The sequence below is a fragment of the Sciurus vulgaris genome (genome assembly GCF_902686455.1).
Source record: "Sciurus vulgaris genome assembly, chromosome: 11".
Taxonomy (NCBI): Eukaryota; Metazoa; Chordata; class Mammalia; order Rodentia; family Sciuridae; genus Sciurus; species Sciurus vulgaris.
Window position 1 is genome coordinate 63,261,163 of NC_136472.1, and position 14,043 is coordinate 63,275,205.

Consider the following 14,043-nt stretch of genomic DNA (forward strand, 5'->3'; position numbering starts at 1 on the left):
TGATTAACTTCGGGTCAGCTTGCCATTGCAAGCATTGGCCATAACCCTGATTCTGGCTCCCTGAATGTATACATGTATGCTTCAGTGTTGTGGCCTGAGGGTCCACAAGGGTGAACTCAGTGGCCCTTTGCCTCAGATGGGCCACTTCTTTAGAAATTCCTCCTCTTACTATACTTCTCTGCTTGATTGAAACTGTGTTTTTCTGCAGGGATGTGGCTTAGCACTGTCAGTTGAGATGCAAACTGAGTGATGTGAGGAGGAGGTCTCGGTCCAGTGGTCTCTTCTAGACAGTGTAAGTCTAGAATCTCACGTCTTCTGTACTCATGGAGGTGTAGTTAGGGCCGCCCCAGTTTTACCATCCTTGCATGTGTGAAGAGGAATTGCAGTGGGTTTCAAGGAGCTGGTACTCTTTCTTTTGATGTAACAGAATAATGAATTTGGGGTTAGAGAACCTGAGTCCTGCTACTTGCTAACTTGATTGCTGTGATCAAGCATCTTAACTAATACAAGCTTCAGATTATTAGCTGTGAGATAGAGATAATGGAGTTTGGGAGGAGCAAATGGGATAATTCCATTAAAGTAGTTTTAAACAAGTAAAACCCTACATTATAATTGAAACTTGAGGGATGGTCCCCTTCTTCTGGAAAGTCACTTTGCCTCTCTGTTCCGGTTCTCCCATTTATAAAAAATCAAAATGAGAAAAACCTTAAAAATCTCTGAGATTTTTAAGAAAACAAATAGTGGTTTCTTTAGATTGGGAAGTTTAATATAAGTGTTATTCATTATAGACTTTGAACCTCATAAATGATCCTTCCACAATGAAGCTTTCCATAGACCACTCAACTCATGTGTTTTAGTACAGAGGAGAGGAATTCCAAGGGACCTTTGCTTTTCCAGTGTCTGACAGCTCCATGTAGTTATGGTGTCATGCATTTTAGTGGTTGGAGGAGAGGCCACTTGGTGCCAGGCCTTACTTCCTTGTCCTGCTAGGTTCTGCTGGAGAAACTATCTTGAGTGGGCAGAGGACCTTTCTCCTCTGTTCTGGGTTTGAAAGGTTGGCTTCTAACTGGTAGGAAGTTTTATCACTCTGAAAGCCTTCTTAGGAGCTGGGCTGCTCTTTCAGGAACTTGTAAGGCTATATCTTAGGGGGAAACCAAAAAGAAAAACAAGGAAGTGGGAACTCCAAGGGCAGATACTTGATATGTTGTGGGACTGTGCCAAAGAATGGAATAGCAAAGGAGGGGAGACTCCAGGCAGGGGTGCCCCAGATCTGTCTTCTGTGAAACTACAGGGCATATTGTATACTAGGGCACCCCGTCTGCACCCTTTAGTGTGGGACGGGGGGAAAACCTGCCAGCCATGCCCTGGAGTGGTGTCTGGGAAGAAGCCTGAGAAGACTCAGAGTAGAGTAGGCCTTTTTTTTTTTTTTAAACCCCATAGAGCTTTCCTTCCAGGTGAGTCATGTTACAATAGCCTCTTAAGTCCTAAAGGAGAAATTGTCCACAGCTTAGGTTGGCCTGCATTTGTTCCCCACTCCCCATCAGTCCAACTTCCCAGAGCTGAGTCACAAATTGGATCCCTTATGTTCCTTAAGGATTAAAAAGTAACATTCCTGTTCTCACTCCCTCTCTCCCCCTTCCACTGCTCCCCTTCCTACACTTTCCCCCCCTGGGTTCCCTCTCTTTAAAATTAGAATAATCAGTCACCCAAGGAATTTGAAACTTTGAAATATCTTGGAGAATAGACCAAGGGCATCCTCAGTTCTGCTGGCTCTGCTTCTGTCTCTGGAATGAGGGGTTGGGTGAACAATTTCAGGAAGGGACCCCCAAATCCAAGTATCATGTTGCACTGCTGGCCTAGAACTAAGAGAGACTGTGTCCAACTCCCCCCCACATCTGATTCTAAGAACTACTAAGAGGTGACCTGGTGCCTGGAGGAGCTGGGAGGGTCTGAGTCCTTGTGGGACCAAGGAACTGAAGAGTGCAACTTCCTTCCTGGCGCTTCTCATATAGCTGTTAGCTGTCACTGCCCTGGTGACTCCTGATTTCCAATATTGGGCCCAAGAGAGTCTGCTGAGCCAGCCAAGCAAAGGCAACACATGCCTGGAGGAGGGCAGGCAGCAGCCCTTTGGAGTCCTATCTTGTGTTCCCTTCTCTGTATCTGTACTGACTTGGAGGATTGGGGAGGAGGAGGGGAATCTACAGGCAGATAATTGAGTTCTTTGAGTTAGAGGGGCTATGGAAAGTGGAGAAGGGGCCAGGAGGGCATGAAAAGGGGAAAAAAAAATACCATCTGGCATAGTCTGCAGAGATTTCTCTTTAAAGCCTGTGGGAAAACTTGCATTAGTGTGTGCCTTCTTCTGGGAGTAGGGAGGGAGATTCTGTGTCTCTCTTTAATGCTAGAGAGGAGGCGCCATAAGTCTCTATGGGTGGGGAAAATACTGGGTGCATCTATCTTAGGGGAACAGGTCGTATAACATTGTGCTGATATAAAAGAAATCCGGGGTCTCTTTGTAGCCATAGGCCCTAGAAAACTCTGTGGTGTGTGTGTGTGTGTGTGTGTGTGTGTGTGTGTGTGTGTGTGTGTGTCTTGAGGGGAGAGGAGGGTGTTAAATGAGTCTAGACTACCTTACTGGAGAATTTCTCCAAAGATTCCTTCTCTTATTTTCTTTGGCTCTGATATAATGAATATAGTGTTGTGGTTGGGGGACTGTTGAAACTGTCACAAAGCTTTTTTCATCTGAAAACTGCCTCAATATTTGATTTCACTGTCCCTATAAAAGGGTGAATTATATACAATTAAGAGTATGAAGCTGCCTTAACCAAAGTAGGTCTGCTTCTAAGGGTCTGTCATGAAACCGTAGATTCAGACTCTTCTGTATGACCTTGTCATTGCTGAGGGGGTTTGTTTGCGAACTGGAGATTAATTTATAGGAAGCAGCACAAGTGGATGGGGGACTGTTTGAATCTGAAAAAATATGAGATAAACTAAGGGTTGTGGGAGACAAGATCTGGAACAAGAGGAAGACTACTAGAAAGAAATAGAAGAGAGGCCCTGAGCAGGAGAGTAGGTAGTTTTCAGGAGCAGCAGGTGGTGTGATACATGGAAGGGTTGTCCTGGGAGGCCTTCGCAGTGTAACAGATGGCTAGCCTGCCCCCAAGGGCCTCAAGGAGACAAGGTTGTGTAGCTCCTAACAAGTGCTGAGAGTGTGGGGTGGCTGGCATTGAGGTTGACAGCCAATTCATTTGCTCTTGGGCCAGAGTCTCATCTCTGGTGTCCACATATACCCTTTTGGTCTCTTCGCCCATTAAGTCAGTGAATGCAGTATCTGGGCCAAGAACTGGGAAGTATCCAAAAAAGGTATCAAGTGTGGGACTTACTCCCGTATATATTATATCAGATGTCCTGATTGCTTCCCCACTGACCCTCCCCTTCAATATAAGCCTCTGTCAGTGTGATTAAGAGAGGAGAAATGTAGACCTGCTGAAGTCTGGGTTTTGATGGTAGGGTTAATGACTGTCTCGTACTTGTAGATTGGGAAAAAGGAGGGTCCCACTCTTAGACTGTGAGTTAAAGCTCTATTGAGTGGTGGAGGAGAACTAATGAAAGGACTGGGAATATGAGGAGGGTGAGGGTTCTAGGCCTGCATTGAAGTTTTTCTAAGATTGTCAAAGAATAGGATGTGTGGGAGGGAGGATAGCAAAGGGAAAAGTTAGGGGGAAAAACCTTATAAAGTCATCTAGTTTTTAGAACTCTAGCTGAGAAGGACTGAATTTTGGTGTGCTTACTAGTATCTCGGAACCCAGGCTACCTTTTGGAGTTCTGACAGTGGTGCTGCCTCATGGCAGCTCTGGTGGAACTATTTATACTGACCATGAGTGTTCTTATGTGCACTGTGCTGTGCAGTGACCAAGAGCTGGAGCTCAGGGATCTTAGAGGGCTAGGTATAGAACCTGACCTAGCTCTCTGACTTTGGCAAGTTATTTAATCTCTCTGTGCCTCAGTTTTCTCTAAGGCATGTGTAAAATGGATATAATAATAGTATTTAGGTTGTGAGGATTAAATGAAATAGTACATGTAAATAGCTCATTGCCTGGAACATGGTAAATTCCCAATGCTTTCATTGTAATTATCAACTTAGAGCGGCCTTTTGAAAGCAAGAGGGCTGGTATCTTTCAATCAGTGTGGATTACTACATGAGGAACAAGCCGGATTTTTCCTTCAGAAAGCGGGTACACTTTGTATTTTGCTCCTCTTTCAAGATTCCAGGAGAGTCTCTGCAGTAGTTCTTCTAAACCCTGCTTCACAGGTGCAACTTATATCTTCCTCTAGGATACTCCCCTCCACAGGCAGGGGAGACCCTTCCAGAACTGCTTCTTGCTTGTTCCTTGCCTGCTGGCCAGCCCAGACAGGGCCCCTGAGGTCCTCCTTAACCTTGTGCTGGAGGCCCTTTACACTCCTTTCAGTGCTCTGGACACAGGCTTTTGCCCTAGACCTCCTCACCTCTGCTGCTACTGCTGCTGCTGCTGCTTCTTTTTTTTTTTTTTTTTAAAACTGGGATTGAACCTAGGAATGCTTAACCACTGAGCCACATCCCCAGCCCTCTTTTTACTTAGAGACAGGGTCTTGCTAAGTTGCTTAGGGCTTCACTAAGTTGCTGAAGCTGGCTTTGAACTTGCAGTCCTCCTGCCATCACACCTGGCTCACCTCTGCTTCTGTGAATGCTACCCATGTATCAATACCCAGTGTAGAGAACAGGCTCTCCAGCTAGCCCTAGGCAATTCATAGTCTGGCTTTTCTTACTTTTGTAGACTTCTGGTAAGTTAAACTCTTAAGACTCAATACCTTCATCTGTAAATTGGGGGTAATAATCTTTTCTATCTTGAGGGGTTGTTGTAAGCTTTAAATGACTTTTAATTTATGTAAATCACTCAGCTTAGTTCTAGACCCAAGTCTGCTCTCAGTCAATGTTAATAGCTGCTGTCAGTAGTGATCTCTACCTCTTAGAACTTTTTCCACTGACATACAACAGTTAGTCAGTAGATCTAAATTTTAGTTATGGCTCTATCTCTGACTTGCTATTTGACTTTGGGGTAAATAACTTAGCTTCTCTATCTAGTCTTTAGTTTCATCTTCTAGAAAGTTGAAGGTATGAACCGGGCATGGTGGTACTGCCTGTAATCCCAGTGATTTAGGAGACTGAAGCAGGAGGATCATAGGTTCAAGGCCAGCCTCAGCAACTTAGGTCTGGGTATTGAAGAGTGGCAAGTGGTTGTGGCTAAGACAGTGAGCAACATCTAGACAGGCTCTTGGCACTTTTTCTGCCCCCAAAACATCTTGATACTAGCCCTGGGTGAGACTTGCCTAGCAGTAATTACTCTGATAACTCCCAGAGGAGTGGGAGATCAAGATAAGGAGGTTTTGTTTATTTTTTGTTGGTAGTGGGGATCAAACCCAGGACACAACCACTGAGTTACATCCCCAGTCCTTTTTTTTGAGACAGGGTCTCATTAAGTAGTCCAGGCTGACCTTGAACTTGCAAGCTTCCTGCCTCAGCCTCCCAAGTAGCTGGGATTACAGGCATGTACCACTGTGCCCAACTCTAATCTGTTTCTAAAGAGAGTGAGTAGTTTCTTATCTACAAGAGTAATTATTATTAAGAGATTTTCTTTCCCAACTGCAAGAAACAGGAACTTTTGCTGCCAAATTTAGCAGTGTTTTAAGTCCCTCAAATCTCCTTTGAGTGCTACCAAAGCTCTCAGCTTTGTTGTTATCTCTTGTTGAAATATAGCCTGGAAAGGTCATATCAACAGTGCCAGTTTATGGGCCTGCTGAACCTAGGCAGACCTAGAGCTGAATGGGAGTTCCTGGAAGTAGGTGCTTCACAGTTTCTCTTTGACTGAGGCTGTTTATAATTTAAGGCTCTTTTTGCTTTGGAAGACCAAACTCTGCAGGTTAGGGTCAAATATTCTGTTTCTTTTACAGTTTTATTTCTGTGGGCTCCCATAGACTGGGCTTCCATAGTAGCTTCCTACATAATGAGAAGATGCTCAGCCTTGATGCTACTCATAGCTACCAAAATCACGCCTCCTACTCCTTACTGGAAGTAAGTTTCCTTGGCACAGAGGTACACCAGAATCTCCCTCCTATTTAGTTTATTGGCTATTTATGACCTACCATGTGTTCTGATGCAATAATTAAAAGATGACAAAGACTAGAAACCACACATGGGACTCTATACTCATTTTCAAAGATGTGGGGACAAAGTTAGGCACATGTGTCTATATACTTTGTCACTTGGTAAAAAGGAATGCAATAGAGAAAGGAAATTAACAAATGTGAATGACCCTGCATCTATAAAAAAGTGGGACACATGAATGTGACAGGAATATTCTTAGGACAGTTGAGATGATTTTGGCAATGGCAGTGACTTTGGTTTGCATTCCTTGGCTTGACTAACTCAGCTTCTGTGTTCAGAGAATAAAGGCTTTGGATTCTAGAAAGGAAAAAGTACAGAAGTTCCTTATATCTCTCCACACCCCACTCCCCCATTCTCTCACCCCTTCGGTTTTAGGCAGAAATGGACCAGGCGTAATGGGCCTCACTGGGTGTGAGTCATCATTGCACTCGTTGAGTTACAGCCCAACTGTGCTGAGAGAGCCAGCTGTGAGCATCCTGGTGGTAAGAAGGGCTGTGGGTTTTGTAACTCACTTCTGAGTAAGTGCCCAAGGGGAAGTGGCAGGGATCAAGTTAAAAAGAAAACAACTGAAAATTTTTGTTCTATTTAAATCTTATTAAATGGAATTAAAGAAGCTCCCACCACCCCAATCTCATAACTCACAACTATTTGGTAAATCCAGGTGGGTTTCAAAAGTAGTGCTAGCTAGACTTGTTTTCACCTGAAAATCCTAAAGTCATATCTCCATGCCCTCACTTGAAGAAGTTTAGAGCAAAAAACCCTTGAGATGGTAGATCTGTGAGCCTCCCCGATAGCAGTTAGTGTTTTGTCGGGAATAGGGGTGAGGTCGGCTGGGATGATTTTATTTGTTGCTGTTCCCCAAGGGTTTATCTTCAGCTTTTTCTCTTTCTAATTTACAGTCTTTCCTTGGGATCCCATTTTCCACTGTTATCAGTAGTTAGAGGAGGAAGAGGGGGACCCACCTCTGCCTCTCTTGTTTCAGAAACTGAATTTATTTATTCATTCAGTTAATATTTTAGCATCCATTGTGTTCTAATTTTATTTCTGTACAGTAGGGATGTCATGATAACCAAGATAGCAAAAGTCCTTGTCATGGAGCTTGAAGTACATGGGGAAACCTTTCATTCAACAAATCAGTAATTGAGATAAAGATAGAGATGTGAGGAACTAATGGTGATGTAAAAGAGTAATAGGGACTTGAGAGGTTAGAGAAAGTCTCTCTGTGAATGTCATCTTTAAGCTTTGAGCTCAAGAGTCAGAATTCATGAATGTACAGATTTGGAGAAAGTACCTTTCTAAGAAAGGAACAGCAAAGGCAGAGTCCTGAGGTAGGAAGGACTTGACATGTTGAATAGAAGTCCTCATTGGTAGACATAGAGAGCAAGCGGATGTAGGGTAGATGTAAGCAGAGCCTGCTTCAGACAGAGCCTTTTGGCCATTGTCGGGGGCCTGGAGAGCCACATAAGTAGATATTCTAGGTCTGTGGCACAACTTGGGATAAAGTGTGGAAATTTAAGAGGTATGGCTAGTTAAGAGGAACACTGAACTGATTGGAAAGAGTCTAGAGAAAGAGTAGGGATAGGCATGTGGCTGCTCAGCTAACAATTTGAATGAACATATTCTGCTAATGCTTGGGATCAAGCAATGTGTGGCATACAGTTTTCTGAAGGTTTTAGGTTTATGGTTTATCATTAGGAGAGTGCTAATTCTGTCTAGGCATTGTGTTACACTAGGCATTTTTATTTGTGTTGTTTTAGTAAACCCTCACAACAATCTGTGGGTGAATTTGTTGACATCCTGATGTCTACAGGAACTCTGAGCAGCTAACTTACTTAAAAAGCTAAATCCGGGCTGGGGTTGTGACTCAGTGGTAGAGCACTTGCCTAGCATGTGTGAAGCACCATGTTCTATTCTCTGTACTACATATAAATAAATGAATAAAAAATAAAGGTCTATCAACATCTAAAAAAATGTTTTTTAATAAGAAAACTAAATCTAAGTCTGTGTGATTCCAAAGCATTTTTTTTTTATGCCCAAACTCTGATATACCAAATGCACTCCTCTTATTTACCTAAACATTTATTGATTTTTTCCCCTGAATTATTTATTTACTGTCATATCTTCCTTTCTATTCACTGGAAACTACAGTAGCTTTTGGATGTAGAGTTGAATCAGTTATTTTCAACTTTCTCTGAATGGAGTTTCTGGTTAAATACTGAGACTGCCAGTCCATATCAAAAGCAGGAGGGTGGGTTTGTTCTGTTATCTCTCTTAATCTGGGCAGGAAGCAAGATGGTCCTTCACATTAATTACTGTACAGGAAGTTAAGTATTTTAGATTATGATTTCTCCTGTTTTATATAGTAGGAAAATGGAATATTTTTATACTAAGAAGATAGAATTTGGGGCTGGAGTTGTAGTTCAGTGGTAGAGCATTTGACTAGGTACTGGGTTTGGTCCTCAGCACCATGTGAAAATAAAGGCACTGTGTCCATATATAACCGAAAAAGCATGTTAAAAAAAGAAAAATAGAATTTGGTTTAGGGGAAAAGTAATTTGTCAATAACTGGAATTTGTAAATAATCCCGATTTTCTAGTTTATAGATCTCTTCTAGAGTCTCCAACTCTGTAGGAAATATTTGAGGAAAGAAATTTATCAGGCCACAACTTTTACTTCTTGGAAATTGAACACTGACTAGTTTCTATCAGTAGATACTTCTTTTTCTAAAGGGATTGATCCTATTTGGATTCTATAAATCAAGGGCCAAGGTTCTGAAATGAAAATGTGCAGGGTGTTTATACATTCTCATTCCTTGGTATTCAAGAGACATGTGAGGCTGCTGAGATGAAATAGTTTGTGAAGAGCAGAGCAGGGTGAGACTGAATTTCAGAAGTAGCATAGATTTTGACACAGAAGAAGTTTATTTTGTAAATAATTGAATTCCACTTTTCTCCCCATCCCTGCTTTTTTTTTTTTTTTTTTTTTTTTTTTAAAGTGACTACCTTGCTCCTGAAGAAAAATATCTGTGTCTAGGAAGATTACTTGAGTGGGTGTTTTTCAGATTACTATTATTATTATTGTTGTTTAAATTTTTAGTTGGACATTATTTTATTTACTTATTTTTATGTGGCACTAAGGATCAAAGCCAGTGGCTCACACATGCTAGGCAAGTGCTCTGCCACTATGTTACAGCTCCAGCCACCAGATTATTATTATTATTATTATCATTATTATTATCATTTAAAATATATTTTTAGTGGTAGACGGACACAATGCTTTATTTATTTTTTTATTGGTGCTGAGGCTGGAACCCAGTGCCTCACACATGCTAGGCAAGTGCTCTACCACTGAGCTACAACTCCAGCCCCTCCAGATTATTTTTTAACATTGATTTACTGAGCAGACATTAAGTGGTCACTTTCATTGGTAGAAACATACAGATTAATTAGGGGACGAAACTAAAAAGATGGGCTGAGATCAGAACTTGAAGGGCCTGACTCATCCTGGACCTAAAGAAACACTGCTCTTCTGAAAGCAGAAAAGGAACACATTAGGTTTTGGTTCATAGAAAAGAAGCTCCAAGACCATTGGAGGACTACAGGATCTGAAGTCAGAGGGATCTAGTTTATTTCATTGGGTAGTTCACTACAGAGGTGATATTTTTTCCCTCAGTTGGTCACTTAGAAGATAAGGGAAGGTGGGTGGGGGTCAGAACTCCAGATTGCAGAACTCCCTGGGGCCTTAGAACAGTGATTTTCAGATTTGAACATGCGCCAAACTTGGAGAGCTAGGTTTTGATTTAATGAGTCTGAGTGTAACCTGAGAATTTGCGTTTCTAACAAATTTGGAAAAAGCAGGGATTTGTGGCACATGTCTAATCCCAGCTACTTGTGAGGCTGAGGCAGGAAAATTGAATGTTTGAGCCCAGCTTGGGTAACATAGAGAGATCCTGTCTAACTTCCCCCAGCCCCCACCTCTGAAAAAAAGAGAGGGATAAAGAAAGTAAGAAAAGTTGGAATTGATGCTGTTGGTTGGGAACCCCACTTTGAGAACCACTGGTTAAGAGGCTTGGCAGCTGAGAGGCAATAGGAAGTTGAGGGTCAGATGTTAATTGGTGTTCTTCTCCTAACCTAGAATTTCATGTCTATGAGTCTCCACTTTAGCAGTTCTTGGGTGACTTGCCCTATAACATCAACAAAGCCTGGTGAAGTTCTGTGCCCTTACAGTGACTCTTCCCATGCTGTCTATATCACTTCCAGGTGAGGTTTCCAGATGTGTATTTCTTAACAGCTGCTTATCACATTTTTAGAAAAACACCCATGTGGGGCACTTGATACCATTAGGGTAGGTGACATACATGCCATGAAAAGCACCCCCTCTCTTTCCCTGTCCTTGAGCACAGCCTCTTGGTTGGCAAGGCTGTTTCAGGAACTGAAAGCAAGCTCTATATTGAGTGTGTTCTTTTGATTTGCCAAGTTTACACAAGACATGCCTGGGAGATTATCTCTTTAGCTCAGGAGTTGAATTTCAAGGGCAAAGTCCACAGTTGGCAGTGGAAAGGCTGAGAACACCTGGAAGAGAGGATTTCACTTGGCTTTCACTTGTCCAGGCCTCAGTGCCTTTTCCCACAGAGGTCAGGTTTTCTACTTGTTGATGCCCAAGCAGGTGACCTTGGGATGTTTTTCTCTGAGCAGCATGGCTTCAGGCCTGCCCTGTGCTGTCTACCTCAGTGACTGTGGCTTCAGGTGAGACCCCTGGGTTAGTAAATATAAGCTGCCCTCTCTTCCTTGGCATTCCTGGCTCTTTAATCTTTTTCTGGTCTTTCTTCTCCCTTTGAGGGGAGGGTCATTATTCTTCTCTTAGGTTTTTCCCTTGGCTCTCCTTTTCTTTAGCTCCCCTTATTTGTTCAGCATAACTACAGAATGCTGTTTCCTTCTAGGAAGGAGTGTTAGAGGTTGCTTGACCCAGGGCTGCCCAGTCGACACATTGTCAGACACACCGGGATAAAAGAGGCAGCTGCTGCTAGCATGAGACAACCAGCCTGGGGTTCCCAGCCTCAGTGCTCCCCTAGGATTGGAGGAGTCAATACAGCCACACAGTTGTAACCCATTCGTGGCACACTAGCTAGGAACTCGGATCTAGTCCCAGGGGTCTCAGAGTTCAGAGGCAAGAAACTGAGTGCCCATGGTGGCCGAGTGAGGGCTGGGACCCAGGGCTTTCCATTTGTGCTGAGTAGAGCTCTGCTGGGTACTAACACGAGAACCATAATGTGTTTCAGATTAGCAAGCATGCATGAAGCTGTCTCAGGCTCATTTTTTTTCCTAACATTTTTTTAAACAAAAGCAACACATGAGGAAATATACAGTGGGTAGAATATGTGCCTCTTTTAGGAAACCCATGCCCAGAAATAGAATTACTGTTATATCTTTAAATGACACATTTATATATTTATTAATTTTTACAAAAATATTATATTCTAATAAAAAATGGAAAATAATAATAAACATTGGTGAGGATATAGAGAAGTTAGAGCCCTCAGACACTATAGGGGTCGAAATGTCAGTGGTGTAGCTCTATGGAAAATAGTTTGGCCATCCCTTTAAAAACCTAAAATTGTCCTGTGATCCAGTGATTGTGCTCCTAGGTGTACACCCCAAAGAATTTAAAAAAGGGACTCAAATATTTGAATGCCATTATTCACAGTAGCCAAAAAGTGAAAACGATCCAACTGTTCTACTGCCAGATTAGTAGAAAACCAAAATGTGGTGTATACATACAATGGAATATTATTTGGCCATAAATAGGGATGAAATTTTGATGTATGCTGCAACATGAATGGAACTTGAAAACATTGTGCCTAACTGAAATAAAATATCTAGAAATGACAAATTTATAGAGATAGAGACAGAAAATTTTTTGTTACTTGGAGCTTGGAGAGAGAGGAGAATAGGGAATCATTGCTTAATGGTTGCAGTTTTTGGAGCTATGAAAAAGTTTTGGAAACATTGGTAAAAGCTGCATGGCTTGTCAGTGTAATTAATGTCACAGAATTGTACACTTAATGGTTTAAAAGGCAAAGTTTGTATTATATATTTTACCACAATGAAGATCATACTGTTTCTCACTTACAATATACTGAGAATATTTTTCCATGTCAGTACTTTGCTTTGAACAGCGCATGTGTTTCTTCAGATCATAATTTATTTAACCAAACCCCTAATGATGGACATTTGAGTTGTTTCCAGTTTTTCCTATTATAAACAGAGCTGCAACAAACAGCAGCACACAGCTGTCTTTGCCGCGTTCCAGTACTTGCCTTTCCTTAGGCAAAATTCCTAGAAGGGAAGATTTGATGATCAAAGGGTATGCTCATTTAAAATGTTAATAAATATTGCCAAACTGTTTTCCAAAGAAGTTGTATCAACTTAATTCTCATCAACAGTATATAAAGGTGTCTGTTTCTGCCACACCCTTGCCAACGTGGATATTTTAAATATTTTTTTGGGGGGTACTAGGGATTGAACCCAGCAAGGCTTAACCACTGAGCCACATCCCCATCCCTTTTTAAAAAATATTTTATTTTGAGACAGGGTCTCACTAAGTTTCTTAGGGTCTCACTAAGTTGCTGAGGCTGGCTTTCTGCCTTCTGAGCTCCCGGGGATTACAGGTGTGCACTACTGTGCCCAGCTAAATATTTTTGATCTTTGCCAATCTGATAGGTAAAAAAGCATTTCTTATTGTTACTTTAATTGGGATTTCTGTAATTATTGTTACTTAAATTAGGATTTATTTAATTAGTGAGATTTTGCATCTTTTAATGCTTATTGGTGCTTGTTTTTATTCTTTTGTGAATTTTATTCTCACTCAAATATATCATTCATTTTTCTGGTTTTTTTTTTTTTTTTTTTTTGGTGGGGTGGGGTGGGGTAGTGCTGGGGATTAAACTCAGGGCCTCACACTGCTAAGCGCATCCTGTGCTACTGAGCTACATCCCCAGCTCTTGATGGTTATTATTGTTATTATTGTTTTGTAGATTTGTAAGAAATTTTACATACATATTACATTAGAACTCTGCCATATATTTTACTGATATTTTCCCTCCAGTTAAATTTTTTTTTCTAAGTTTGTTTATGCTAATCCTTTGTCCTTCACATGTTTTAAATTTTTATGCCAGCAAATGAATGCTATTTTCCTTTGTGGTGTTCTTTTCCCCCCTTCGTAGCTTTTGAATTGAATTTTGTGTTATACTTTGAAAATTTTTCTTCACTCATAAGAATAATAAAAATACTTCATGGCTTGGTGCAAGTGACACACATTGTAATCTCAGCTACTTAGAAGGCCGAGGCAGGAGGATCATAGGTTCAGGGGCCATCTGGGTAACTTTGTAAGATCCTGTCTCCAAATAAAATAAAAAGGACTGGGGCTGTAGCTTAGTGATGGAATTTCCCTGGGTTTCATCCTCAATACTTCCAACAAAACAAAACAAAAAGACCCCAAAACTTTAATAGTTTTTAATGGTATTTTGTAGTTCTTTTACATTTAATTTATAATTAAGATTTCTTTTTGAGTGAAGTAGGAATTAAATTTTATTGATTAAAAAAACTAATAATGCTTGTTCCTATTAAGTTGGTTCTTTTGTAAAATTTGTAAACTTCACTTTAGTGTTTATAGTGAGTTGAGGCTAACTGTATTCAAATTCTTGTAATATTTTCTATTTAGGATGACTATAACAATTAAAAACATTTTCTGCAGCATTTATAAAGAAATATAACTGACTCAATTTGCAATGGAAAAGAAGCCATTAGTAAGAGAGGTAGATTGAAAATTACACCCAAGTCTTCCCA

The 14,043-nt window shown here is 41.1% G+C and overlaps 1 protein-coding gene across 9 annotated transcripts in view; it reads left to right on the top strand.

Moving 5' to 3' along the window:
* Positions 1–14,043, top strand: part of DENND2B (DENN domain containing 2B) — a 153,234-nt gene that overhangs the window by 52,285 nt on the left and 86,906 nt on the right. Inside the window, exon 1 of one of the 9 annotated variants that reach the window (XM_079104256.1) lies at positions 3,861–6,106. The exons of 6 other annotated variants lie outside the window; for them this stretch is intronic. In XM_079104256.1, the coding sequence (XP_078960382.1) occupies positions 6,039–6,106 (68 nt within the window). In that variant the 5' untranslated portion in view covers positions 3,861–6,038. Of the gene's footprint in view, positions 1–3,860; positions 6,107–9,428; positions 10,945–14,043 lie in introns of those variants that run through there. 2 more of the 9 variants (XM_079104255.1, XM_079104257.1) reach the window with 2 other exon arrangements.